This window comes from Etheostoma spectabile, unplaced genomic scaffold, assembly GCF_008692095.1.
Source record: "Etheostoma spectabile isolate EspeVRDwgs_2016 unplaced genomic scaffold, UIUC_Espe_1.0 scaffold00018250, whole genome shotgun sequence".
Taxonomy (NCBI): Eukaryota; Metazoa; Chordata; class Actinopteri; order Perciformes; family Percidae; genus Etheostoma; species Etheostoma spectabile.
Window position 1 is genome coordinate 415,279 of NW_022604179.1, and position 27,700 is coordinate 442,978.

Sequence of the window (27,700 nt, forward strand, 5' to 3'; positions counted from 1 at the left end):
GATTATTACTTTATTTACCTACTGATATAAAGTAATCTAGGGAGGTTACAGCAAAAAAATATGTCCTAGGATGAAGGCATCAAGGAAGATAGAACAATCTGGAAGGTACGACCCACACTACTCTTCCTTCTGATTGGCTAGTAGTCGTTGCCTTCGTTGGTTGGGTTGGTTCAGAGCGGAGCCGTTTAAGGTCGCTGGATTGGTTAAGCAAGAGGAGTGGGATTGGATAAGGTTAGGGTGTATCTCAGGGTAGGCCAATCAGAGGTAGAGTAAGTCAGAGAAAGACGGCACATGCCTCCGGTACAGTAGGTGGCGCTATTACGATAGATGTAACGTTAGGTCTGACAACCCGCGATAAAACCAAAAGAAGAACAGGAAACCATCCGGGGAAACTGGTCTGCTTTGTGGTCAATTCGGCAGGCGATTAAGTTAAATCAGTCGTTACAGTCAGTTTTCCACGTTCTTTTTACACATCTGCTGACTAGTTAATTCAGCAACAATAACATGAGCGACAACGATAAAGATTTTAGGGAGCAGGTGAGTTGTGATTATAAGTTAAGATAGCAGTTGAAAACACCTAACGTTTGCTAGCTAGCTAGCTTTTAACAGCGTCTACAGGTCGGGTAACGTAATGGTAACACATTTTGAAAAATGGCATCAAACCTGAGAAAAATCAGTTTTATATAGCGTCAATGGGAGTTAATTAAACTAGAAAAGTAGACAATGAGTGTGGCAAATGTTTAAAACAATAACGTTACACAGCATACGGCCTGCAAAGCATAACGTTAGCTAGCAGTCGAGACATGCGGCTGCCCCCTTGTCATGCTATTTTAACAATTGCTATTGAAATATTGACTAATGTTACCAGTAAACATTATATTATGACTACTAAGTTTGTCACGACACTGAGTTAGCATCCGATTCGCAGCTTCCGATTCGGCAGTTAGCTAGCTAACGGTAACGTAACTAACGTTACCGTTACATTGCTGATCAACCGTTTTGCACCTTTAGCTATAGCTACTGTTGAAGCGTGTTAGCTAGACATCTTAGCTAAAGCATTACAGCTGTCTGACACCCACTTTGCGATTGGTGAAAGCTTTAGTCTATTTATGAAAATGCAAAAAGGGAAATTTAAATGATTTTTTTCACAAATAACGATAGACCAATTATACTAATACCTAGACATACTCCGGTTAAAGATTCGAAAACAGTTTATGATTTGACAATTCTAGCTAGGTGTAGGATTTTATGTGGGGGGGGGAAAAAAAAACCTTTTTTGCATTTTCACAAATAAAATAAAACTAACATCTTTAAAGTAGGTTTCACAGAGCTTTGACGCTTCACTTAAAATGTGGTACAAGGTGCAAACAACTGAAAAGCAGTCGCTCAGCAATGTAAAGGGTGTTTTTTTTTTCTTGACCTTCCACTTCCGGGATTGCTCCGTTGCTGCCGGAATTCCGCCAAATTTCACTCATTTAGGCCGGATATCCGGTGGCTTGGGCTTTCTTTTTATGTTCGAATTTTAAACTCCAGTCGTTATAGAGGATTACGGTTAACCTTTTTCTCAGATCTCTCCAGGGTAAATCCAGACAGCTAGCTGGAACTATCTGTCCAATCTGAGTTTTCTGTTGCAAGACTAAAACAACTTTAAAACGGACACGTTTCACCAAAACATGTTCCTTCCTAAGCCTATTTAGCACCGCCAAAGATGATTGTGATTGGTTTAAAGAGATGCCAATGAACCAGAGCATTTTATCCTTCCATCCCCGAATGCCATGTGGAGTATTAGATGTGAGTTGTGCATGAGTCACTTTGCGACAAGAAACCTACAAGATGCTAACGAGAAACTTCTGTAATGTCAATACATACATGTGACTCGACTCTTACGGGTATGACACGTTATGCCGTAAACGGTTTAAATTTGATCATGCGCGACTCAAATCTGCACTCGGCTCACATCGGGCAGTGACACCCTCCTGCAGCTCGCTTTGGAGGAGGGTCTGGATAAATGAGACTGTTTATTCCGTCGCGGCGAATCGGAAGCTAACTCCAGCGTTGTTTACTAGTCAATATTTAATAGTCGTAATGTTCTTCTTTGTGTCCGTTTTATAGTCATTTAGGACCAATCAAGACCATTTCAAGCTAAGTTACATACAAACGTGTATTCAGCTAATGTGTGTTGTTTTCCTGGTTTTGCTGTTTTTTTTGTTTTTTTTTTGTACATTTTGGTTTATTACAGAAACCAACATGCCTTATCACCCTTGTTTGTTCTTTGTTAAGGTTGAGGTTGGAAGAAAGAAAAAGGCGGAAGACGTTTCAGATGTGAAGTTGTTATTGTTTGGCGCTGCTGGTGTTGATGCATGCTAATATATTGGATGCTGAAAAGAAGCAATCAAGATCTGTCCCCACTACTAGTGTTGTAATGGCAGATGGTAAATGGGGGAAGAGGAGGAAAAAAGAAGTCATAATGTCAAACTGAAGAAAGAAGAAATGAAGGGTTGTTTTGAAGTAATGAAGTTAAAGAAGTTATGAAGTTAAGATCAGAAGTTTACCAGGGTATGAGTAATTTCCTAACAGCCTGCTATGGTACTATATTTCATCCTGTTTCTTTTAAGCATGCACGATTGTTTTCCTCTCTGTCAGAAACATCACTGGTCAACCCCTCCATACCTTTTTTAGGTTTACTTTTTGTACAATCTGTCTTTCAGCTAAATTAATGAATCTCTAATTTAAACAGTTGTTGCAATGTATGACCTTATCAAATTCCTAAATGTGTAGTTTAAACCTCGTAAATGCCAAAAGTGGTGAATTCTTTCTGAAGAGGGCATGTAGAGGGCAACGCTGTCACCTTCTTGCCCTTTAGGCACACACTTGGTTTTAGAGTGTTTCTAATGTCCGTGTCTGGTCTGTCCAGGACTCACGGCCTGGCTCAAGGAGTGCATCCCCTCAGGGCTCAGCGAAATCAACCAGCCGCTCACCAGCACACTCAAAAGATGGCTCCCGCCGCTCCAGGTCCAGATCCCGGTCTCGATCCAAATCCAAGTCCAGGTAAAGTGGCTTTATTTATTTATTTTGTGCATATGGAGATGTTGTTTATCGATGTTAGGTTGTGACATGTGGACTTTAAAATTAAATTTTCAAAGCTTGTGTGCATGTGACGCAAGTAAATGACATGCTCAGAGTTGACGTCTATTCCCAGGTCCCGTTCCCATCGCAGCTCACGCAGGCACTACTCCCGCTCTCGTTCCCGCTCCCACCGACGCCGCTCCAGGAGCCGGTCTCGTAGCTGGGAGTACCGCCGGCATAGGAGCCATAGCCGTTCCCCCATGTCAAATCGTCGCAGACACATTGGCAACAGGGTATGTATTAAGGACTTCCTCTAAATGATTGCTGTCAGGTTTCCATGTGCCTTTTTAAAGTTACAATTTTTTTAGTTACGAGTGGGTTACCTTTTTAAGATACTTGTTATAAATAAATTTAATGGACTCAGTGTGTTTCAGAGTCAAGATTAAACAATGTTATGTTGACTTTGTGATTTTACAGCTAAGATCATGTGTAAAACCTTTTTTTATGGTCTCAAATCATTAGGAATTTCATGTCTTGTGAGATATACCTGGCTTTCAGTAAAGCAAGACTTATTGCAGTGATGTGGCAGGTCAGTTGCTCACAATATGCTTTACGCTCCTCTTTACTCATACAGGCCAATCCAGACCCCAACAACTGTCTGGGTGTGTTTGGACTGAGTCTGTACACCACTGAGAGGGACCTGAGGGAGGTTTTCTCAAAATACGGCCCTTTGAGCGCCGTCAACATTGTGTATGACCAGCAGTCACGTCGCTCAAGAGGCTTTGCCTTTGTCTACTTTGAAACCTCTGAGGACTCCAAGGAGGTACGGAGGATAGGACAGGCGTATGAAACTTTTATAGTGTGAACTTCTCACCACCAATTACACAGCACATCATTTTTATTACTAGTACTTAGATAGTTTGGGATTTTCACCATTCAAGTAAGCAGTTTTGGGCTCTGGTAACGTGTGATTGATTTGTCGTTCTTTTTGTTATGGCCCGTGGATTGTGTAAATGAGAGCCAAAAAGCGTAAATACTGACGGGCAGAGAAGTAAAACTGTAACTACAGTCCATGCTGAAGTCTCAGCTAGTAGTGACAGCCATCATATAAATGGTTTATGTGTGTGTGTGTTCAATAGAGAACGTCTTACATACGTCTCAATATGGGGTATTTGTCTGTATTCTCTGCAATGCATTGGATTCAGGACTGTTTTGTTTGCTTATTAGATTAAAGAAGAAAAAAAGAAAAAAAAGTTGACTTCTAACTGGGTTTTAGGCCAAGGAGCGCGCTAACGGGATGGAGCTTGACGGGCGCAGGATCCGAGTGGATTTCTCCATCACAAAACGAGCCCATACACCCACTCCTGGAATCTACATGGGACGTCCCACTTAGTGAGTATTTCTTAACCAGGCAGCTGTGTTGTTAGAGTTGGGGGGGGGGGGTTGTCTTCTAAGGTGTCAAAAATCTTAATTCTGTGTGTGTTGTTTTTTTTTTTCTTCAGTGGTGGTGGTGGTGGTGGGGGAGGTAGTAGTAGCAGCAGTGGTGGTTCATCGCGGCGTGCCTCGAGGGACTGCGACAGGGGCTACGACAGAGGTTATGACAGAAGTTATGATCGTGACTATGATCGTTATGACGACCGAGATTACAAATCATGCAGGTGAGTTTGGGTTTTTCCCTAGTAGCCTAATACTAATCAGTAGATTGTGCCAATGGTTGATTGAGAATTCTAAAATAAAATGCGGGGTAAATGTCAGCTTTTAGGATTTAATGACTCAAATGAATCTAATTTAGTAAGTAATCCTGAAGATGTGTAACAAAAAGAGCTTGAATTGTTGTTTTTTCCCTTACAGACGCAGGTCCCCATCTCCTTACTATAGCAGAGGGTACCGCTCAAGATCCCGATCTCGCTCCTACTCACCACGTATGTTTAGACCACGTTTCTGCCATTAGACCGCAGGGATTGGAATATTGATGTATAATTTTTTATGAAATGCTAAAAGTTGTGTAACCTTCGCACATACTTTGTCACTGTTACAGTTTAGATTATCCACACAACTCTGACATTAATACCCTGTCTTTTTTTTCTCCACAGGTCACTACTGAGTGAAGAGTTGCCAACCGTTTCAGTTTTATTGTTCAGATATTTTTGTTTTTTTTGATCAGATTATCTATGGAATATGTATTCTGGATTTGTTAATGTATTGAAGGTATAAGACATAGTCCGAAAGATGCGGTCAGTCTGAGCACCACAAGTCAGTGGTGATCTGTTTTTATGTAGGCAGAATTTTCTGTGGTTGTTATATTATAATTTCTCCTTTTTGCTTTCTGTAGGTGGTTTATTAATATTAAACCTTACACATACATATTAGTGAAAATACACATTTTGTTTTAAATACCATGTTTCTTATTAGTGTTGTGTTTGCCGGTGTTAAGTACTTTTTGGGGGTGTTGTACATAAACAATAATATACGACTTGGATCATTTGCTCTGTTTAGTAACCGTGTGTAGTGTACTGTAATGGCCACACTGCCGAGTGGTTTTAGAGGCAGGAATAATGCCGGTAATTAGTCCCATCAAACATTATGATTTAATTGGTGTTTTTTTTTACTTGACATAAATAAAAAATATTCCTGCTTGGACTTCATGCATGCAGCCTCGACACCCTTCAACATCAGTGATCTTGCATAATGAAGCCCTGTTGTGTCACAGTTTGAGTTTTTGGTTAAAGTTGTTAACCGTATTGAGCATTTTTAAATTCAGTGAAATGTATTCTGTTTATCCTGTAACAATCCTGTTACGTACTAGTAAATAAAATATTTTGGGAAAAGAAATAGAAATCCCTGCATAAATCAGGCTGCCCATGACTTTCTGTAATTCTGTGTTAACATCCATAGGACAGCTGGCTTTCGCCCAACAGCAAAGTAAAAGTGTTGTTTTGACTGCAGTTCAGTTTTTATGCTAAGATAGTTTTGTTTTAGTAACCACCAGACGTTTGTTACAACATGTGAAGGGTAAATGCTGTGTAATTAAATGCAAATATAAACTATCATGTGGCGTAGTAATATGAATGTTTGTCACTGCCAACCATTGATATAAAAAAGTCAAAACAATATTAATATTCACCTTTGGTAATGTTGCTACGGTATAGGATTAGCACTTGCTTACAAAGGCTTTGACTAAAGGTTTATTTTTATTACTGAAATATGTATTGTACTCCTTCGAATTGAGTTGCTCAACAAGGACCTTCAGTCTTAAATAGGTTCATGGTTCTTTATGTGCTATACAATAACAAGTTGATAGTAAAAATATTCACCCTCAGGCACCCTTAATAGTGCACATTAAATAACTAAAGATAATCACAAGTAAAAGCCACATCTAACAAAATTAAGATAAAAAGTACTAAATTTGTGTAAATGGTTTTGCAAATGAATAAAACTGAATATGTAAAGGAATAATGTAGGCTATATATATTGCATAATGAGAAGTCACATTCAAATAAAGTGACTATCGGATGGTTTGTGGCTTGGGTGATTTGCGTCTTCCAGTCTTAGGCTGTCTCTTTGACCTCTGGCGCAGACCGTTGTGCTCTCTTGGACAGCAACTCGTGAACATCACAGTGCACAAATGTCCCTCCTAATTCTCTGGTTGGAGGCTATGCACTAGTACAGTCCAGTTCAAAATGTGCCAGTTTGGAACAGGCGGATTACTTGGCCTGTGGTATTGCTGCTTGTAGCATTCTCCAGAACCAAATTTTACCCCAAAATTGCTTATAGAAGGACCCCAAACCACTAAATATGCAACTCCACTGTATAGCAACTTCTACCACTGACTAGTGTACTTCCACATCAGAGAGACATTGTACTAATACATTTACCTGACAGAGAACATTGCAGAATTACAAAATATCAAACCGGTGTCGTGCCAATGTACTTATCCCCGCCAGGATCTGTATCCCCTGGCCGGGTCATAAGGAACAACCTGACATAATTTGGAGAGGTCTGCTGTAGTCTCTCAAAAGTTACATAGGGGGTACCCAAAATATCAGGCTGTTTTTCACCTGATATTTTGTGTACCCCACCCCCTAACATGCAGAGGGTCTGTCCTGTCATCATATGTGTTATTTTGTGTGTTTAATAGGTCACAATAAACAACCTGACAACATTTGGAGAGGTCTGCTTTTGTCTAGCAAAAGTTACATGGGGGTACCCAAAATATCAGGCCGTTTTTTGCCTGATATTTTGTGTACCCCGCCCCCTAACATGCAGAGGGTCTGTCCTGTCATCATATGTGTTATTTTGTGTGTTTAATAGGTCACAATAAACAACCTGACAACATTTGGAGAGGTCTGCTTTTGTCTAGCAAAAGTTACATGGGGGTACCCAAAATATCAGGCCGTTTTTCGCCTGATATTTTGTGTACCCCACCCCCTAACATGCAAAGGGTCTGTCCTGTCATCATGGGTGTTATTTTGTGTGTTTAATAAGTCACAATAAGCAACCTGACAAAATTTGGAGAGGTCTGCTGTTGTCTAGCAAAAGTTACATGGGGGTACCCAAAATATCAGGCCGTTTTTCACCTGATATTTTGTGTATCCCACCCCCTAACATGCAAAGGGTATGTCCTGTCATCATGGGTGTTTAATAGGTCACAATAACAACCTGAAACAATGTATTGTTATAATAATAATGGGTCTGTCCTGTCATCAGGCGTGTTAGTGTGTTTTTTGTTTGTTTTTTATTCACAACAACAAGTACTTAAAAAGTATGATTTTATAAAGTGTTAGAAAACAGACAAGGCTTTACAAAATAATAATGAACATCCCCTAAAACAAGTATAAAGAACGGCTGTTAAGGCCCTTAAAATGCAATTAAAGTGCATAACAATAATAATATAATATTTATAAGAATAAGTGATTTTAATTGAGCTTCCTGCCTGTCAGGTTGCATATTGTGACTTATTAAACACACAAAATAACACACATGATGACAGGACAGACCCTCTGCATGTTAGGGGGTGGGATACACAAAATATCAGGTGAAAAACGGCCTGATATTTTGGGTACCCCCATGTAACTTTTGATAGACTACAGCAGACCTCTCCAAATTTTGTCAGGTTGTTTATTGTGACCTATTAAACACACAAAATAACACCCATGATGACAGGACAGACCCTCTGCATGTTAGGGGGTGGGATACACAAAATATCAGGTGAAAAACGGCCTGATGTTTTGGGTACCCCCTATGTAACTTTTGCTAGACAACAGCAGACCTCTCCAAATTTTGTCAGGTTGTTCCTTGTGACCTATTAAACACACAAAATAACACACATGATGACAGGACATACCCTTTGCATGTTAGGGGGTGGGATACACAAAATATCAGGTGAAAAACGGCCTGATATTTTGGGTACCCCCTATGTAACTTTTGCTAGACAACAGCAGACCTCTCCAAATTTTGTCAGGTTGTTCCTTGTGACCTATTAAACACACAAAATAACACTCATGATGACAGGACAGACCCTTTGCATGTTAGGGGGTGGGGTACACAAAATATCAGGCGAAAAACAGCCTGATATTTTGGGTACCCCCATGTAACTTTTGCTAGACAAAAGCAGACCTCTCCAAATGTTGTCAGGTTGTTTATTGTGACCTATTAAACACACAAAATAACACATATCATAGACAGGACAGACCCTTTGCATGTTAGGGGGCGGGGTACCCATAATATCAGGTGAAAAACAGCCTGATATTTTGGGTACCCCCATGTAACTTTTGATAGACTACAGCAGACCTCTCCAAATTTTGTCAGGTTGTTTATTGTGACCTATTAAACACACAAAATAACACATATGACGACAGGACAGACCCTCTGCATGTTGGGGGGTGGGGTACACAAAATATCAGGTGAAAAACAGCCTGATATTTTGGGTACCCCCTATGTAACTTTTGATAGACTACAGCAGACCTCTCCAAATTATGTCAGGTTGTTCCTTGTGACCTGGTTAACACAAAAAATAACACCCATGATGACAGGACAGACACACAAAATAATAGGTGAAAAACGGTCTGACATTTTGCGTACCTCCTATGTAACTCATATGGTAGACAGGTGAAAAAGTGTTTAATTGAAAAGCCATATTAAACTAAATTAAATTAAAACAGAAATCACGTTAGAGGACAGGGAGGATACGCCTATCAGTCCATAATAGTAAACGACGCTATAAACAATTCACACGTGGCCTTAATGTAACAGACAAAAACACGTATTTATGTAGTTAACTGAGACCCATGTTACTATGGAAAACCCTGCCGAGTCTTCCACGTCGCTATTTGTTCCATTTAAAGGTAAATTAAAAGTGCAGCAGTTAAACAATTCGAAAGGCAGCAGAATATCCGCTCTGTGTGCATGCGCGCTCCCGCGGCCAGGGGATACAGATCCTGGCGGGGATAAGTACATTGGCACGACACCGGCTCTAGCCGAGTGCAGATGTTAGTTTTTGTGAAATCCATGAAATAATAATCTTTAGTATTACAAACAATAACAGAAGATGCGAATCATTTCAAAGACGTTTTAGCTATCTATCTATGATTGATTGGATGCTAACGTTGGCTCAAAACGCCATTCAAATGACAACCTTTGTTGCGTTTGATTGCTAGCTTTAGCTAGCAGTCATTTCAAAAACGTTGTAGGTTATCTATTACAGTTGATTGCTAAGTTAGCTCAAAACACCATTCAACTGACAGCCTTTGTTGTTTGATGCTAACTGTAGCCAGCAGTGAACCAACTTAGTTAATTAGCTATGTCCATTTATACTGTTAAGTAGGTCCATTTTTACTGTATTGACATTAGCTACAGAAGTCTCTCGTTAGCACATTATATGCTAACTGCTTGTCGCAAGTGACACATGCGCGACTCAAACTGCACTCGCCTCACACACATTGGGCAGACACTGTCTTGGAGAGAGAAGCTACGATTTCCATGTTGCAAGAGTCCAAGGTAAGCAAACCATTTCATCTCGTAAGTGACTTGTTCTTGCACATAACATAGTTCCTCACACCTGATAATGAAATCAAGTTAGGACATTTCTGGTCTCGATATGTTTAGAACTGAATCACATCTAAGCAACTCATCGAAGCAGAAGCGAAACATCCAAATTCAGTATCTTGCTAGGGGTACACCATCGTGATGTTAACACGTAGCTCATCCGTCTTGGCTGTTTGCATTGCGTTAACTATATTATACATCAAACAAGGAAGGGATATAGCATCCAGTAAACAAAAAAGGAGAAAAACAGCAGTAAGAGAAACAAATCAAGGGGTTGAGGAGCAGGAAGAGGGAGAGCCACAATAGTCGGTGGAGTTTTGGAGAGGGGGCATGTGATGAAAGTGAGGGCGCTGAAAAAGAGAGGGATGCAGAGGGTGAGGAGGTGAAGAAGAGGGTGAGGAGGAAGAAACATACAGGGACAGAGAAAGGCACAGCCAAGGGTACAGCAAGTGGAGGCATGTGGATCAAGTACAAGTACACCATCAGGTTTGTGACAAAGAAGGTTCTTACTATTTGCAAAGCAGTGCAATTACAATTTCATTGTAGGTCTACTGTCCGTCCTTAAAAGGGTGCATTCTGCTGTAAATTCTTTTTTTTGTGTTAATATGACTCTTTTTCTTTTTTTAAAGTACATACTTAGCCTACGTTTTGAAATGCATGCAGGTATACATGCATACAGGATAGACATAAGTTTAGGAACCAGCTGAAGTTAACTAAAAGAGGAATTAAAAGAAGATCTTTTGGAAATTGATCTTAATGCGTTATTAAAAAAAATAGGAAAATCCAACCTTTAAGGACACCAATTTGTTTTTGAATGAATAATGTATAATAAATAAATAAATGTTTTCCTTAAAATAAGGGGCATAATAAGTATACACACCCCTATGTTAAATTCCCATAGAAGCAGGCAGATGTTTATTATTAAAGGCCAGTTATTTCATGGATGCAGGATACTATGCATCCTGATAAAGTTCCCTTGGCCTTTGGAATTAACTAGCCCCACAAACCCTTCACCATACCTAGAGATTGGCATGGTTTTATGTCAGTTAGCCTAATACCTGGTTTGATTTGCATTGATATGGATCTAATTTCAGGGGTGTACTTACTAATGCCCCCTGTATTTTAAGGAAGAACATTTATTTATTTATTTATGATACATTATTTATTCACAATGAAAATTGGTGTCCTTAAAGGTTGGATTCCTAATCCTAATTCCTATTTTTTTTAAATTAAGGCATTAAGATCAATTTCCAAAAGATGTTTTTTTTATTCCTATTTTTAGTCAACTTTAGCATGGGTGTCTAAACTCATGCATAGCACTATAAGTAAATAAATGTTGTAGTTGTACCTTATGTTTACTGTACATCTTTCTACAGATATCCGCAAGTCCAAGAATGATGTAGCTACCAGTACAGCCCAACTTGAATATATTCCCACCATTGTTTGGGGGACAGGAGACGGAGCTTCCGGCCAAACTGCTATAATCTTCATCCACGGCTTGACCATTATGTCATGATGGACTCTACATATTGCTATGCATGAAGACATTTTTCATTTTTTACGGCCCTACCCTCTCTTGCACCTGCACTCACTCTTGTACAAAATAAATATTTATGATTTTAACGTAAAATAAAGTTTATAATCTTTAAAATATAATTTGTTGCCATTTTTAATGTGCCCCCTGGTTAAACACTGGCCCTTTCTTGGCCACCCTTGTAAAATTTGTCTAGGACCGCCACTGAACACTTGTGCTTAATATAATTAGTATTCCTAAATTTGCATGTGTTCCAGCCTGGCCCCTCCATTTGAAATGGTTTAGATCTGCAACTGAGGATCTTCACAATGGTTGGTACAGTCATTACTTTTGCAGGACAAATTAAAATTTTGATCTGATGATGGCACTAGAAAAGTTAAGGGATCACCAAAGTTATTACAATTCATCCTGGGGATGTGATACTATGTGAGTACCAAATTTCATGTCAAACCATGAAGTAGTTGTTGAGATAATTCAATCCAGAGCTATTGGGACAAGAGCTCCCTCCCGAAAATGTTTAGTCATGTTGAGTTCCCATTCAATTTTTGAGCATGTGTGAAACTTTAGGCGTTCAGTCATGTGTTGACTGTAGCTGATATTGATTTAAAATAGATCAGCAGTCAGCAGAGTCCTGTAGGTGGCAGACTGCCTTCAGGCCATCCATCCAGTCAAAAGGAGCAGCAGTTTTTGCCCTCAATGTCAACCCCTGAAAGCTGAGCTCAGAGCTACCTTGTGATCACAGGGGTGCTAGCTCTCTTTGCTTCAAGCTGGTTAGGAAACTCTGGAGAGGGATGGGCAGCCTTCATCTCTCTGATACTGAGTTGTGTCTACAGAGCTGCATTAATTGTAACTGTAAAGGTAAACACTTTATAATCCAGCTTTTGCTTTTGCAGTGTCATTTTGTTGTACTCAAATACCAATGAATTACTACAGGTTCTTACAGACATTTCTCTCAGCCCCCTTAAATTTCATCTTAGCCCCCCTAAAATTTATAATAACAATCATTTTTGTGCTTCAAAGTTAGAGTTGCAAACTGGTTTGTTAGTGACAAACAATTACAGTTCAAAGGGCTTGAGAGAGGTTTCATATCCTGTGTTGCCAATACTATGCACCTGCAACCCAGTCAAGGAAAGGGTTAACAGAAACCTAGTTTGGGCCAATCGGAGGTAGTTGTGCCATTCCATTGACTCCCATTCATTTTGGAATCAGTTTTACAGTGAATAACTTTACATCTAAAGCCTTTAAAGACTCTATTTGACCATTGTTTATTTCTAAAGACCCACAACAAGGTGTAAGGCTTCACCTGTATTGTTTCACGTTATGGCACCGTAGCATGCTGTAAAATAAGCTTACAATGTATCATAAACCAAGCAACTTTCTGTTGCACAGTAGAGAAATTACCGTATAGTTAAGAGAAGCTTGCAGGCAATCGGGGGAATTTGGAGACATACAGTCAAGGGAGAAGCCCATAGAGCAGGGGTTCTCAACCTTTTGCAAGCTGGGCCCCCCCAAAGCTGGTTCATTGTAGTTGGGGCCCTAGTGCCCAACGCCCCACACACCACGAACGATAGAACGATAGATAGATAGATAGATAGATAGATAGATAGATAGATAGATAGATAGATAGATAGATAGATAGATACATAGATAGGCTATTATTTTTAGGCCCACATTATTATTATTAATTTTATTATCATCATCAGTAGCGGTAGGTATGCCTATTATCATTACTAGGCTATTTTTATAATTGGCAGTAGTACCAGACTTCTAATGTGAGCTTGCAGATATTATTATTAGTAGTAGTAGTATTATTATTAGTATTATTATGAGTAGTATTAGGCCTATCATCATTACTAGGCTATTGCTATATATTATATGAGGTTACATGCTTTATTGTTATTTTATTATTATTATTATCATCATCATCATCATCATTATCATCATCATCATCATCAGTAGGCCTATTATCATTACTAGGCTATTGCTATAATTGGGAATTGGCACCAGACCTCTGATATTTATTTATGCTTTATTATTGTTATTATTACTAGGTCTAATAGTAGGCATCATCTGCATTTTGTAAAGAAGCTTGCAGGTTGGTGATATTAATGTGAGACCTGAGCCTGCTTTGCCTTGCAAAGATCCTCAATTCTTGGCTCAATGTTTGATAAACATAGCCTCAAATCATCTCGATTTGTGCACGATTACGGTATTTAGTTGGTTTTTTTTAAGTTATTTTTCGGGGTTTTTTTCCCTTTATTAGATAGCGTGACAGTGATGTGTGAAAGGGGAGAGAGGGGGGAGTGACATGCAGCAAAGGGGCCACCAGGTCCGCTGCGTCGAGGAGCAAGCCTCTGTACATGGGCACCCGCTCTACCCACTGAGCTATCTGGGTGCCCGGTATTTAGTTTTGAGTGCAGTCATTTTGAGAATCCAGCCTCACACAAATATGTTGACGCGAAAGGAAGGAGAATCTCAAGGCGACGTCCCAGAGTTCAGCGTATTCCTGCATCAATGATGCCCAGAAGGACGAAAGAGGGCAGGAGCTAAAGAGGTCCTTCAGTCGACTGTCACTCTTCAGCTCAATAAGCTGTTCCTGCATATCCATTGATAGCTCGTTTGCTGTGCACACAAAACGGATCTCGAACCCACGCAAAAGATCGATAATCCTCTTTAAAGTACGTCGCAAATTGTTTTGAATTGTTTTAAAATAGTTTGACTCACCAATCGGTAGATTTGTACATAAAATCCATCCGACGCTTTCTCGTGAAGACGTCGATCACATCGTTGTAAAACTCGTCTTTACGGCGCTTTAGTTTGCATCGTCTCTGACTCGGCGAGGGCTGGAAGACGTGCTGGCCCGGTCCGGTTCCGATGGATGTTTTGATCCGTTTCAGGGTGGAAATGTGCGAAGCTGTAGTTGCCGGTATTATATGAGCTGACGGTTTTTCCTGCTTGGTAAAGCTGCAGGCGGTTGTTCAGATCCCAGGACCCCGTAGAGGTCCCGCCGCTCACTGTTAGCACGGCCACATAGCCACAGCTTTTCTTCCATACCAGTCAGTTTGAAACGATGCGACGAGTATTTGTCCCTTTTGCTGCAGTAGTCCATTTAAGGCTGGCGTAGACCTCCATGTTGCTATTAGTTCTTTTCTTGAATTAAAATCGAGTTTAGAGAAGTTCCTCACCGCTGTGATGTCGGCGGACACCGCTGCTGTTATTTTGACTTTGAATTTCGCGGGGATTGCGCTTACAACGTAGCTGGTGTAATGACGTCAGCTACGCAAAGGGACAGTAAGATCTCGATTTTAATTGGTTCATGTTTGATATCTAACGGAGACGATTACTGGCATAACACATTTACGTACAAAGGCACGGCAGAGTTGTGCCTTTTGACGTACAGGTTAAAGAATACAGGATCGAAGTGCGCATGCGCGGTGTGTGTCTTCTCTCTGCTCTGACTGCAGGCTGTGCCTGCTGCGCGAGGCTACTGCTGACTGGGAGTGCTTTTGGACGGGAGAGGGGCTCACGGCATCTCCGTGGTTGAGCACAGTAGGCCTAACTGCAGAGTGATTCGTGCTTTCGATTCTACAAACACTACAAAGTCTCCAAAAACACCATTAAAAGTCGCTAGATTTTTAGCTTTTGAAGAAAAAAATAAATTATTATTATTTATTTTTTTTTTCAGTTTTTTTCCCCTCCCATCCTGTAGTCTACTCGCGCCCCCCCGGGAGAGAGTCCGCGCCCCCCCGGGGGGGCGCGCCCCACCGGTTGAGAACCACTGCCATAGAGAGTCTAGTAAAGCAACAAAACAAAATATTTCAGCAACGTTGGTGGATTGGAAATACTTCGGTATATGGCAAGTGAATTCATATGAAGTAACATTTATCCAGGAACTGATTTTTCAACAGGTACTTAAATGTACTGTAAAGGAACTATGGACAACAAAACAAACAAAATAACAACTAGGTATTTTAGATGAATGTAGATGGATTAAACATAGCCAATCTAAACTAACTATTTCTCACTCTGTAATTACACAGTAAGAACAAATTATGCAGGCTGTGATATAAAGTGTTCACGGTTCTCCCCTTTTTGCTCTCTAATTAAACAGCATTAACAAGGTAATATCAGATGTTTGTAGTTTGTATATCTCTAAAGCAGACGTTCTGTTGGGGTAACCTTTTAACTGCAATAAATAAAGGGTAAAAAAAATGTTTTTACTGTTTTTCATTGCGTTTTACCATTAAGTCCACTACAAGTACATTGCTGTCCATCAGTTTGTCTCTTTGTCACACCCCCACAACATGACATACCAAAGAGTATATGTGATCATGCAGTTATGCATGCAAACAAAGAAGTTGACATGTTAAAACGTGCACTCCGGTACAGTAACAGGCTGCCACAAATGTATCGTACAAAAGTAAATAACACTCATACTCCTTCTTTACACTGTGTAAAAGCCTATATGTTAGTTCCTATTTTAACAGCGCCTCATGTTCCCTCATGTGTGATGCTTTATCCTTCCCACAGCTCTCAAGGAGAAGTGTCCAAAACTGTTCAAGAAATGTGTGTGTGCGTGTGCGTGTGTGCGGTTGTGTACGTGCGTGTATATGGGGTGGTGGGGACTTTGCTATGAATAACTTCTCAGGCACGCAGCCAGTGCAACACTATCCGTCCTGTCAATCTTGTTTTATACCGTAATTGTAACATTCTCATAGTCTGCGGCTGACATATGCACACACACACACACACACACGCATTTTGCTAACTTGTATTGTTAACTGTACTTCTCCAGCAACATATTCATATCTCTATACAGTAGTTAAGGTTTTAAAGGTGTAGCATTATAAAGTTTATTGTTTGGGAAATAAAACAGTCTGTGAGTTGTTTGCATTCACTGTTTCAGTCTTTTTCTTTTACCTGTTTTGATCCAAACACCTTTTTTCTTTTTTTATACAGTAATAAATAAAAGGGAAAACAGTGTAATCTTAAGTAATCTTCTAGCATAATAACAGCATAATTATGATTTTAGCTTTGAAGCATGTTATCCGTCTTTGAAGTGCAGGACTAAAAGACCAGTTAACACCCAAGGACACAACAAAGACATCCGTTAAATGTCCACTGTGTTTCCACTAGGTTTCCACCATCCATTCCTTTCATACACTTCAGAATATTAATTCAGCCAGCTCACCATTCACTTATGAATTTAATCCTAAAGAGACTAAGAGTTTAAGACAGTGATGTGGGGCGTACAGTTATCACAGTGATGGCATGAGCAATGACATCTGCCAACTCATTTATCACCGGACTCCCTTGGAGAGACAAGATCCAATTACAGAGGTTTCTAGGGGCTCAACAATAGCCTGCTATAAATACACTCACAGAGGGTTTTCCACACTCAACAGTACACCCACATACAATAAAGTACCGTTGGATGAATATAAAGTATGTGTACAAATGAATGTGTGTTTGGAGGAACATTCTGTGGTCATCACTGGAACAATGATACCAACTTTTCTTAGACACCTTCAGTTTTGTCTTTTTCTGTAGCATGGTGAGGGATCCAGTATTGTGCTAAAATGTTCAGGAAAAGAAACGGGATAAAAATCTGCAAAATGTTATGTGCATCTGTGCATAGAAGCGTACAGAAGAGGAAGAACAGTGGATAAGAAAACAGAAAGGGAAACACAGAAGCCCCCAGAGAGCGCTAAACAGCATCACAAATCTATTTACAGCTCAATCAATCAACAAACGACAGGTGCAGCATCCACACAAACAAACCTATTAGCTTTCCTCCCGCTGGAACAATATCCTCTGCAGCAATTAGCTGCTCATGCACACACACACACACACACACACACACACACACAAACACACACAAACACAAACATTTTATGAGAGAAATAAACTCTGCATTTGCTGAATCTGTTTTTTTGCTGGAGGACAGTCCACCACTTTCGTTTATACCAAAATATTTGAACTACTATTGTATGTATTGCCATTACATTTTGTATACATATTCTCAGAGGATGAAATTAACGATCCCCTGACTTTTCCTCCAGCACCAACAGAAAGTCAAAGTTTTCACCTTTTCTGTGAAATATTTCTTCTAAATGGATTGGCACCTTCTAGTGCCCTTATGTTTGGAAAATATGCAGCACAACAACCCTTTTGGATGCCCCTATAGGTAGAAAAAACATAACATGCCATCCACGTTGGCTCAACGTGCAAGAAAATGTGATAAAGTGACATAAAGAGGAGGAAACACGGTGCAGTGATATATAGCCTGCTCTACATGCATATGCGGCGGCAGGGCTGGATTGAGCTACAGTCCCACTAAGAAAACTGGGAAAATGTTTGATATAAGTCAACACGTTCCATGTATTGAAGCTTACTTTGAACATTATGCTCTCCCGCTGACCCAACATCGCATCCACATACCACAGCAGTACAGTACTTAGTTAAACTCTGGTTAGAAAGCTAAAATTGTCAAGAAAATTATGCCCAAAAGAAAATACAGCAAATATTCACTAATTACACATCAAACCATTCCTGTACAGTAGGAGGTGGTGCAGACGCAAGTTTGGTTCAGCATGTTTTTGCAACAAATGACCATGACAAGTGAGCCACATATTACTGGGCAAAATGTAAGGTATCATGTGTACAGGGTTCGGCTATAGTTTGTTCCTGAATGCAGAGTGTTGCATGTCAGGGCACAGGTCAAAAGTTAAGGGTCCAATGGCAGCTTCAGATAGTACCTTTCCACTTTTGGAAAAAGATGGTGTGAAGACACACTGCGATTTCAAACATGCCAAATATAGACAGGAGGATGTATTTTGAGTTTGTGAAGAGCTAACGTGTTTGACTTGTCATGGATTAGTGACCATAAAGTATGAAAAGTCAAAAGGGACTTAAACAGTTCTGATTTAAAAAAAAAGCTGCCATATTCATCTAAATCCCTCTCATGAAAGTGTACTTGTCTGCTGTTCCCGTTACATCTGACTTGGGCAGCATGCTTGCCATTTTGTAACATAATGAACACCTCAATGCAAGCTAGCTTTCATATTGCCTTCTCCTTTTTTATCCTCTTGTCCCTTTTTTTCCACTCTGTCTGCCAACACCAAAATCCAGATAACCGGAACGTGGTGTACAGTAGGATCGGGTGTTGAGAGGCTGAATGCAGTGCTGCTGCCGTCTGCTCCGGCTGAGAGCGGCACGGTGTCCTCTTCCCTTTGGTCAGGGATGTTGCCAACATTAACACTGTGTGACAAAACAACAGACTGAGTGAAAAGGAGATGAAGGACTACTTTTGGTCACTTTTCATCACAACACTAATTCGTAACAAGCTGCAGCACAGTGAGTGCTTAAATAACGCCTAGGCTTTGTTTCCTGCACTGCACCATCTGATGGAAAACATTTTCTAAACTCTTCTTAAAGGTCCAGTTTGTAACGTTTTTAGTTGTTTTTTGGTATCAAAATGTGTGTTGCCCGTTCACAAACTTGTCCTTTTCATGAATATTTACCACCACCATCAATTCCAATTATTCCTATTGGGTTGAAATTTCACATTTGCACTTGCATGAACTGGGGGAATATTTTAGCTGGTAAGGGACATACAGGATATACTGCTCTACCTTTTGCGTTTTTGCAGTCACATGATAAACTTACAAATGCTGCTAATGGGTAAGGTCGCTTCCCCACCCCGGCAAGTTTGAAGAAAGAAACACGGCTAACATCAAGAAGACAGTTTGTAGTACTCACCGAATCTTTAGATAAAATTTCGCAATCAATACAAATTAAACAAATTGCTGGAGGTAAAGGATGAAGATGAGGATGACATCTTGGCTTTTTGAAGCGTGAAGGCTATCATAGCTGTAATACGTACTTTGAACTGCATGGTTCTGGCACCTCACAGTCTTTGAGGCTATGCAGTGTCAACATGTTAGCATTATGAAAATGGCAACGCTAACATGCTCATGTTTACCATGTTCACCATCTTAGTTCAGCGTGTTGCCATGCAAACATTTGGTAATTAGCATTAAACACATGCTGATGGGAACATCTTTAGTTTTTCGGTTATTTAGCAAAGTATTGGATAAATACTCATTTCTAACTGGTGATGGCGCTTTAAAAGTTATTTCAATTCATCCTGAAGGTGTCAAGCATGAATGCTGTACCATATTGCATGCCAATACACCCAATAGATGTTAAGACATTTCATTTAGAGTGTCAACCTCCTGATGGCGCTAAAAGAAAAAGCAGGGGGTCGACAAAGTCGTGAGGATTAAATTTATTGGAGGAATGACTGTAAAAAATCAATAAGCCACATGAGTGACATGTTCATTCATTACGATGAATCTGGGCACTGCAATCCCACAAACACAGTTCTGCTGCTGCAGATAGGCCTACTTACTAGCGCAAAGCCACTGCTGAAAATAATTTAATTGTTGGATTAACATTTGCTAAAAGCTACAGTGCCCCGCTGTTTGAGGAAATTATTTAGCTTTTGAAAAAAATGAAAGTATGTATTAGTGACCTGTTTTAAAAATAAGATTTACATCTTCTTCAGCAAGAACCAATGGGCTTGGGGCTGAGACCCAGAGACAGAGTAGGGAAATTGGAAAGTATTGAGAGACGGACACATAAAACATTGTTGTTTAGGGTCTTTTTGGTCTTTTTTGGTCAATTGATTGTTGATAGTCTGTAGCCTTGAATATCCGGATTTCAGTCATGTAGGCTGGATATCCGTTGCCTTGGGCTCCCTTTGTGTTGGCATTTTAACTCTGTTCGATTTATGAGGACTATGGTTAATTTTTTCTCAGATCTCTGCACGATAAATTCCGACAGCTAGCTAGACTATCTGTCCAATCTGAGTTTTCTGTTGCACGACTAAAACAACTTTTAAACGCACATTTGTACCACAAAAACAAGTTCCTTCCGAGCCCTTTTGCAGCGGCAACGCAGCTTTTCTCTGGTGCTTAGCACCGCCCAAGATTGTGATTGGTTTAAAGAAAATGCCAACACACCAGAGCACGTTTTCCTCCTATCCACGAATGCCATGTGGAGTAGCCGGACTCTCTTCCAGCGCACTTTGGAAGAGGGTCTGGCAAGCGAGACTAATTTGTTGACAAAAAAATCTACAAAATCGCCTGCCTTATCCTATAACCCATTTCTATACACAACCTGTGAGTTTCAAACCATAATGAATTGAAGCAAACATATAGAGAAATTGGCACATAAATCATCTTCCCCAATAGAAACCAGAAGTAACCAAAGATATATTCGGAGAACATAGAAACTATAAAATGGTGAAGGGCACAAGGCATACAGGAAATATATCACTCCATTCCCTAACATTTAAATAAAGGCAGCCAGGGGTGAATTTTCAAAAAAAGATTTAATATCAAATATTCTCTGTTTTTTATCACTTCTGCACCATTTTACGGAAGCCCTGGCAGCATTTTCAAAGTCCACAAACATCGCAAACAAAACACATACAGTAGGAGAAAGAAGTGTTCTTCATATTGGTTTGTACATTGTTTGAGTTACTCGTAGCTGCTCATCTTTTCATCACAATTTACTGTGATTCCTTAACATATTTATTTAGCTCATTTTGAGATTAAAATACAAAATAAATCCAACTGCACAACTCAGAATAATGTGGAAGACAGTAGAAGAGCTTTATGAAAACACATGTAGGGTAACAGATTTGCAGCCAAAGACAAGTAACCAGTGGATGCCAAACATGAAATGTCTGCTTGTGCATGTATATTTTCAAGCAGTGTTGGGTAAAAACAAATCAGGGTATACTGTTTTGTTGTAATTGTTTTAATTGATAGAGGGAGACTCTCTATTTAGCCGTGTGAAGTGTGTCTCAAGCACTGTATGTTTTTGTCAAAGTGTATTGAAAATCGCATGCCTTAGGCACTTCATATCAAATACAAAAATAATTTTTATGGTGTAAAAGATTATTTCACATCTGTAATAAATAGGGCTATGTGATTTTTGGAATGAAAACTCACTTTGTGTTACTTATTATGATTCGAGTAGTGAGACTTTATAAAAGGCACTTTGTATTTCCATTCAGAAAGTTCATTTTTGTTCTTAAAACTACAAAGTATGTTGTTACAGGAACATGTGGTTCAACAGGAACCCTGTCAGCACAAGCCTTTACAAGGTGTTGCAAAATGGCAGGATGGAGTTCTAGCATAAGTTAGCATAAGGCAATAAGGTTTGTAAGTGGCAGTATCAAAATAAGAGTAAGCTTTGGTCCAAGACCTTCCACAGGAGCATGATCATAACTAAAACTATCTTTTGTGATACAAAGAAAACAGTAAAATTTCCCTTTTATAAAGTAGGACTATCCCATCTTCTTAGTTGGATTAAAAAGCAAAGCATGCTTTTTAAGAGATTAGTGTGTTTCTTTTGTTCATAAGAAAAGCTGAGAATGTAACCAGGGATTTCATCTGGCCAAATATCCATGTCTTACTAGCTGCATAGCAGGACAACATTAACACATCCAGCACAGCAATAAAGTCATTTTACAAATGCACACAAACATATACAGTGTATAAACTGTGTCCTGAGCTGTATTTCAGCTCTGTCTGGGACAGTTTCATTAAACTGAAATATATCTTTATGCGGTACTCACACAGGTACCATATTCCATTTTTAAACTTAATGTTTACTGTGAGAATGATCTCTTGAACAATGTCAGACATTTGTCAGCACACAAGTCAGTGTGATGGAAGGAGGTTCACCAGTAGAATTAAAACCTCACATTAGGTTCTTTGTGTCTATCAATTTTTTTTGTACATAAACAACACATTTAGGTCCGTGTTTTCTTCAGAATGGCAGAGTATCCATAAAGATTTTCTCTACTATTGGTGGAGGGGGGACCAGGTCCTCCAGTTTCAGGTAGAAGATGCGCTGCAGGCCCTGTGTGCAAAGAGTCCTCAGTTCGGGGAGTTTGCCTAGAAGACGAGAAAGATAGTTGGACTGGGTCCGACTCGGTTCCGATCCGTTTCCACTCATGTGTTCCCTTAAACAAGTGATGAGATGAGTCTGAAAGGCCTCGACCCGTTTGGGCTCTTTCAGGCCATGGCGATCTAGATGCAGAAGAAGTTCTCATGAGAAATACAGTCATGCATATAAACATGAAATTTAAGTGCAGTGAGATTCACTATAATGAATGGCAAACAGTAGCTCTCACCTGTGATAATAACTAACGCTGAAAGGCAGGCAAACAAGGAGACATCTAAGTTCATGCGGTGAAGGCTCTGGGAGAAATCCATGATGGAGTCAATCCAGTCACCAAAACTGCGAATGCACTGTAGTCGGTGGAGGACCAAACCATTACAGAAGATCAGCTTGCTCTTCTCAGGATTTGACCTGCACAGTTTCAAAACAATAGTAGAGTCAGCATATTGAAAAGTGCACATAAGTCTAGTAAAATATTAGTTAACGTGTTTTTTTTTTTTTTTTTTATATTGTAAAAGAAGTTGACCTGTATGCGAGTCGCAGAATGAAGAGCTCAACAAAGGCTGATTCAAGAAGCAGTTCCTGGTCCTCTGCGCAGAATTCTGTGAATCCTGGGATGGTTTCAGCCCAGTTTGTTATTACATCCAAAGCACCGGTCAGCAAATCATAAAACTGCTGAATATCACCGGCATCCTCCTTTTCTTTCAGGTTGTCCACTGTCTCCTTGTACTGAGAAGGAAGAGAAGGGAAGGGTTCACTGTCTACGCTTTAATTCCACATCCTGTGTTGAGGTAATTGTAAGCGATCTGATTTGTACAAAAGAGCTCTGAACATGCTGCAATTCTTGGACTTACCTTGGAGTAGTCAAGCTTTCCAATGGTTGGGTTTGAGTCAAAATGAGCCCTGACAAGAGAGGCTATGGTGTTGACATTGGGGGTTGTGGATGGAGACTCGGCCACAGTCTTAGGTTTGGAGGGAAGACGACCCCGGCGACCTTTAAGGCTGTCTGTGCGAACAACTAAGAGAGGGACAAAAAAGAGAGACACTTGAAGCACATGTTTGTGACTCTTACATGGTTGTCACTGCATCCTGCAATTTAAAAAACAACCGCTATATCGGTTTCAGTTTCTCTCTTTCTGCAGATGACACTCTAAGGCTCTGGTTTCATATGTCTGTCATTACAAACAAGGGTTTCTCGTTATCATACATTAGTCACAGAAAGTGAGTCTGACGTTGCATTACCTTCTCTGACCATTCCCATTGCAAGACATTTCTGGAAACGGCAGAACTGGCAGCGGTTTCTCCTCCTCTTGTCCACAGGACAGTCTTTATTGGCAAGGCACACATACTTTGCATTTTTCTGTACAGTTCGCTGTCAAACAAAATTATCTTAATATGGGTTTGTAATGCTGCACATATAACAATTTAAATGACAAATGCAGAAATAAATCTGCATACTATCTTATGTAACTCTGTAATATAGTCTGACCAATACTCAATTTATGAGGCTGATACCAATATTTGAGAGTTCAAATAAAATCCAATAATTAATTTCTTACACAAACGCATGATAACATAAGGAAACACTTTTAATACATTGTAGAGTTGAAAAAATAAATTTGTCAATGCTCTCTTGTTGACAGATTCTATATGGTGTCACTGTTCATTAACTTCCTTAACCCTCATGTTGTCCTTGGGTCATTTTTCTTTGTCACAAAAAATGGGCCACCGAAATAAGCGCTGAAAATCCACAACATTAAAAATATCAAAATTTTGGAAAAAACACCAAAAACATAAAAAAGGCACCTACAACATTGAAAAAAGTGACACAAATGTTGGAAAAAGCGATAATAATGTTGAAAAAAAGGGACCATTGTCGACGGGAAGACAACACAAGGGTTAAACATATCTTTGACGCTTCTGTAATGTATCTTATTGTTGCTTATCGCTCACATTTCCACGGATATATGCAAAAAGCTATAATCAGCCAATATTTTGTCCTAGCCAAATTATCAGATGGCCCTACTTAGTAGAATAAACTTGCAAAATGCTATCCAGCAATTTACCTTGAAGAAACCTTTACAACCCTCACAGGTGCGTACTCCATAGTGCTGACAGGATGCATTGTCACCACAAACTGCACAGCGGCCCTCACTGGATCCTGGGTTCTGGGATTTTGGAGACGTCATGGCCCCCTCCACTATCCTGGGGCTTTCTAGGGGTACGTGCTCCAAGGAAATGGGAGGACAAGGAAGTGGAGAGACATGCTGCTGTGGAGGCATGAAGAAAGGGTCGTTGTGGCCCGGCTGAACATCCTGATGCTGCCCTACGGGAGAGTTCTGCTTTGGTGCGGGGTTAAAGGTGAAAAAGGAGAGCTGCTGGGCCATAGAGGCCTTATCAGCCTCAGAGGAGGGGGGGGCTGAGGGGTAGGGGCTGAAAGGGGAATCCCAGACAGGTGCAGGCTGGGCCTGAAAGCCAGATAATGGAGGAGAAACAGCAGCATAAATTGGGCTGCCATAATAGTCAGAGCCACATGACGTTTCATCAAGGCAGCTCAGCGCAAAGGAACCTGGGTAACAGCCATACACCTGAAGATCATCCAGTTTGAAGGCTTGGCTCTGCATCTGAGCGCAGGAGCTTTCAGCTACTGTGGCGTGGCTAAATGAAACTGTAGAGGCAGGAGGAGCGGTGGATATCTTGCAGGAATAAGCATCAAACTCTCCCACATAGCCATTTCCCACTAAGGTGTTGATGCTGGGCAATGAAGACGTAGACAGCTGGTCCTTTTGGCTACTGATGTCCATCACCAGGTCAGGATTCAAGAACTCAGAGCTGAAGTAGGTGTCATGCGGTAGGGATGCATACTGGGTTTGTACACAGGGCATCGCTAGGACAGAGCACAACAAAGATTACTACAGATGAAAACTCCAATGTTTGTCCATAAAATATTGTTTACATGTATGTGTCATTGAATCAAAGAAAGTTTTTTCTATAATTCAAAAAATGTTTCTATGTATGAAAAAGTGTTGATTGTCCCTCATTCAAATTCCACTAAAAAGTGTGACTTTCTATGCTAACTTGTTTCCAAATAAAAGCAAGTATAGTTAAATCAGTGGGATAACTAGGGCTGATAAGGAGGTGTCTGTCTGAACATGTTATACATGCACTGAAGTTCAGACATCCCAGTAAATTAGATCATGCATAAATACTCTAGGTCAGCATTTTTTAGTCCCCACTCTGTAACCATCCAAAGAGTAGCCTACATTTACACCTTGAACGCACACGGTCTCATTTCCCTACATGCCATAGCTATAGCTTCAGGGCCAATCCGTCCACTTTAAATATGCACAGGGTGGTCCATTTGGGAACTCAGATATAGTGTTACTGGCTATTATTGCTTTGAAAACCTCCTTCAGCGGCAGGGCAACCCTCTTCTACAGGGACTGTACTAGGGAGTGTTGCAGATTGTATTTCAGTGTGGGCTGAATGCCAGCATGCCAGCTTAAATGGAAAAGGTAGGCCTGTGCGTGCGTGCGTGTGCACGTGCATGCTTGTGTGTGTGGTTGGGTGAATGGGCGTGTACCAACAAGTGCGTACTTCCTCAAAGTAAAGTTTTCAATACAAAAGTGAAGCACATCTTGGTCACTCTTCAAAAATTGTTCAAACTTAAACCTGATTGTTAAATTATATTCGTAAACTTAAGCTTGACTTGGGGAGACCATGCTGCTCAAGTGTCAAACATGTACTTGATGCCCTCTAAGTATACCCTACTCCTTACGTCTTCTCATACAGCAACAGTAATAAACCCACACATAAAACTTACATGTAAAATCATGTTAATTCATAAAGATACTGACATACTCTCTGAGTTATTGCAGTATTCACTAATGACAAAATATACTCTATTTTAATGTTTTATCATGTAACAAGAATGGCTCTTTCCATAACATTGCACTCAGATGCTCAACTTTATTAGCTACAGTTAGCTAAAACTAATGCTCAGTTTTGGTTGAAACTGTTCAAAGTGGTGTTGATTCAACTTCATGGTCATTTTGGAGGCTGTAGTTTGTTCTGCTGGTATGGTGTTGTTTCTAATATGTTGCCACCCAAAAGGTAGTCTAGTTGAATCAACACATCTCTAAAATGGTTTTAACAAAACATTAAAACTATGAAGGAAGGATTTGTTGCAGGGATGTTGTATTAGACTGCATTACTAGGTGTAGCCTACCTAACAAACTTGCAACTGAGTGTATAGCTGTGATTGCTACCCAAAGAGGGAGACTGAGGCACATATGGCATATTTAAACATTATTTGAGTATAAGGGTAGCCCAGTCAGTCTTGTCCTATAAGCTTATATTATTATGGAAGTAGCTAATTATAATTAAACAGATAGGCATTTAACATCAGCATGAATGTGGCCACCTGATTAAATAGCCTCAATACATTTAAAAAACTTTCACTTACCTGGTTCATGTAAATTTCCGGATTTTAAAGCTTTTCATTTATTCCAAACGAGTGAAACTGATAAATGTCACCTTTGTCAGCTGCTGTCAGCACACACACACACACACACACACACACACAATTTCAAACACACTCTCACACACACATACTGGGTCAGACCAACGCAGGAGACTCCTCCACTCTTGTTTTATTTTGGCTCCGTCGACAAAAGAGGCGGGTTAATGCCCAAACATGGTGAACAGGGCGGTGGAACTTTCCGGGTCGTGAGCCAATCAGGGTTGTGTTCGACACAGACGTTCTTCCGTATGACGCACACACGGGATTCCATTGACGCAAGAACCGGGGGAGTGCGCGTTCTAAAAATAACCCGACAGTGGTGCTCACGTAGGGCTATTACTAGATGAAAAATGTAAAAAAAAAAAAAAAAAAAAAAGCTTAACACTTGCTTGATGATTTTATACTTTTTAAAATGTATGGAGACCAAATGTATGGAAACGCAAGCGGTTTCTATTTAAAAGGACATTCTGAAATAAAAACTGATGGAATTATATCTGCATTAAATTGTGTTATGTCATGTAGGCCTATATGTTTTTTTTTCTTTTAGTTTATAT

The 27,700-nt window shown here is 40.1% G+C and overlaps 2 protein-coding genes and 1 long non-coding RNA gene across 5 annotated transcripts; 1 reads left to right on the forward strand and 2 right to left on the reverse strand.

The window, feature by feature from the left end:
* Positions 1-272: 272 nt before the first annotated feature.
* LOC116679811 (transformer-2 protein homolog alpha) lies at positions 273-5,898 on the forward strand. 3 transcript variants are annotated; one of them, XM_032509261.1, is made up of 9 exons: positions 311-537; positions 2,281-2,586; positions 2,915-3,048; positions 3,200-3,359; positions 3,701-3,889; positions 4,343-4,458; positions 4,569-4,724; positions 4,918-4,988; positions 5,160-5,898. In XM_032509261.1, the coding sequence occupies exons 2-9, from the start codon at positions 2,584-2,586 to the stop codon at positions 5,168-5,170; spliced, it is 840 nt and encodes a 279-aa protein (XP_032365152.1). In that variant the 5' UTR covers positions 311-537; positions 2,281-2,583; the 3' UTR covers positions 5,171-5,898. The 3 variants fall into 3 exon arrangements, with proteins under 3 accessions (XP_032365151.1, XP_032365152.1, XP_032365153.1); XM_032509262.1 differs by having other exon boundaries at positions 2,281-2,556; XM_032509260.1 differs by lacking the exon at positions 2,281-2,586 and having other exon boundaries at positions 273-537.
* LOC116679812 (uncharacterized) lies at positions 4,182-25,790 on the reverse strand. The gene is made up of 3 exons (XR_004329513.1): positions 25,777-25,790; positions 17,154-17,156; positions 4,182-4,273 (listed from the first exon to the last, which is right to left on the reverse strand). It is a non-coding gene; the product is annotated as an uncharacterized LOC116679812 (long non-coding RNA).
* LOC116679810 (probable nuclear hormone receptor HR38) lies at positions 21,228-27,280 on the reverse strand. The gene is made up of 7 exons (XM_032509259.1): positions 27,090-27,280; positions 24,691-25,511; positions 23,867-23,996; positions 23,479-23,642; positions 23,151-23,353; positions 22,857-23,035; positions 21,228-22,752 (listed from the first exon to the last, which is right to left on the reverse strand). Exons 2-7 carry the CDS (start codon positions 25,507-25,509, stop codon positions 22,490-22,492), a joined length of 1,758 nt encoding a protein of 585 aa, XP_032365150.1. The 5' UTR covers positions 25,510-25,511; positions 27,090-27,280; the 3' UTR covers positions 21,228-22,489.
* Positions 27,281-27,700: the final 420 nt, after the last annotated feature.

What these genes read in the sequence shown, in the direction of transcription:
- LOC116679811 (XM_032509260.1), top strand. Translation starts at nt 505, where the DNA reads ATGAGCGACAACGATAAAGATTTTAGGGAGCAG. An exon ending in CGATCCAAATCCAAGTCCAG is followed by an intron (nt 3,049 to 3,199) that starts GTAAAGTGGCTT and finishes GTCTATTCCCAG; the next exon opens with GTCCCGTTCCCATCGCAGCT. An exon ending in CCTCTGAGGACTCCAAGGAG is followed by an intron (nt 3,890 to 4,342) that starts GTACGGAGGATA and finishes ACTGGGTTTTAG; the next exon opens with GCCAAGGAGCGCGCTAACGG.
- LOC116679810 (XM_032509259.1), bottom strand. Translation starts at nt 25,509, where the DNA reads ATGCCCTGTGTACAAACCCAGTATGCATCCCTACCGCATGACACCTAC. An exon ending in GTTGTAAAGGTTTCTTCAAG is followed by an intron (nt 23,997 to 24,690) that starts GTAAATTGCTGG and finishes TTTGTTTGACAG; the next exon opens with CGAACTGTACAGAAAAATGC. An exon ending in AGCGTTAGTTATTATCACAG is followed by an intron (nt 22,753 to 22,856) that starts GTGAGAGCTACT and finishes TTCTGCATCTAG; the next exon opens with ATCGCCATGGCCTGAAAGAG.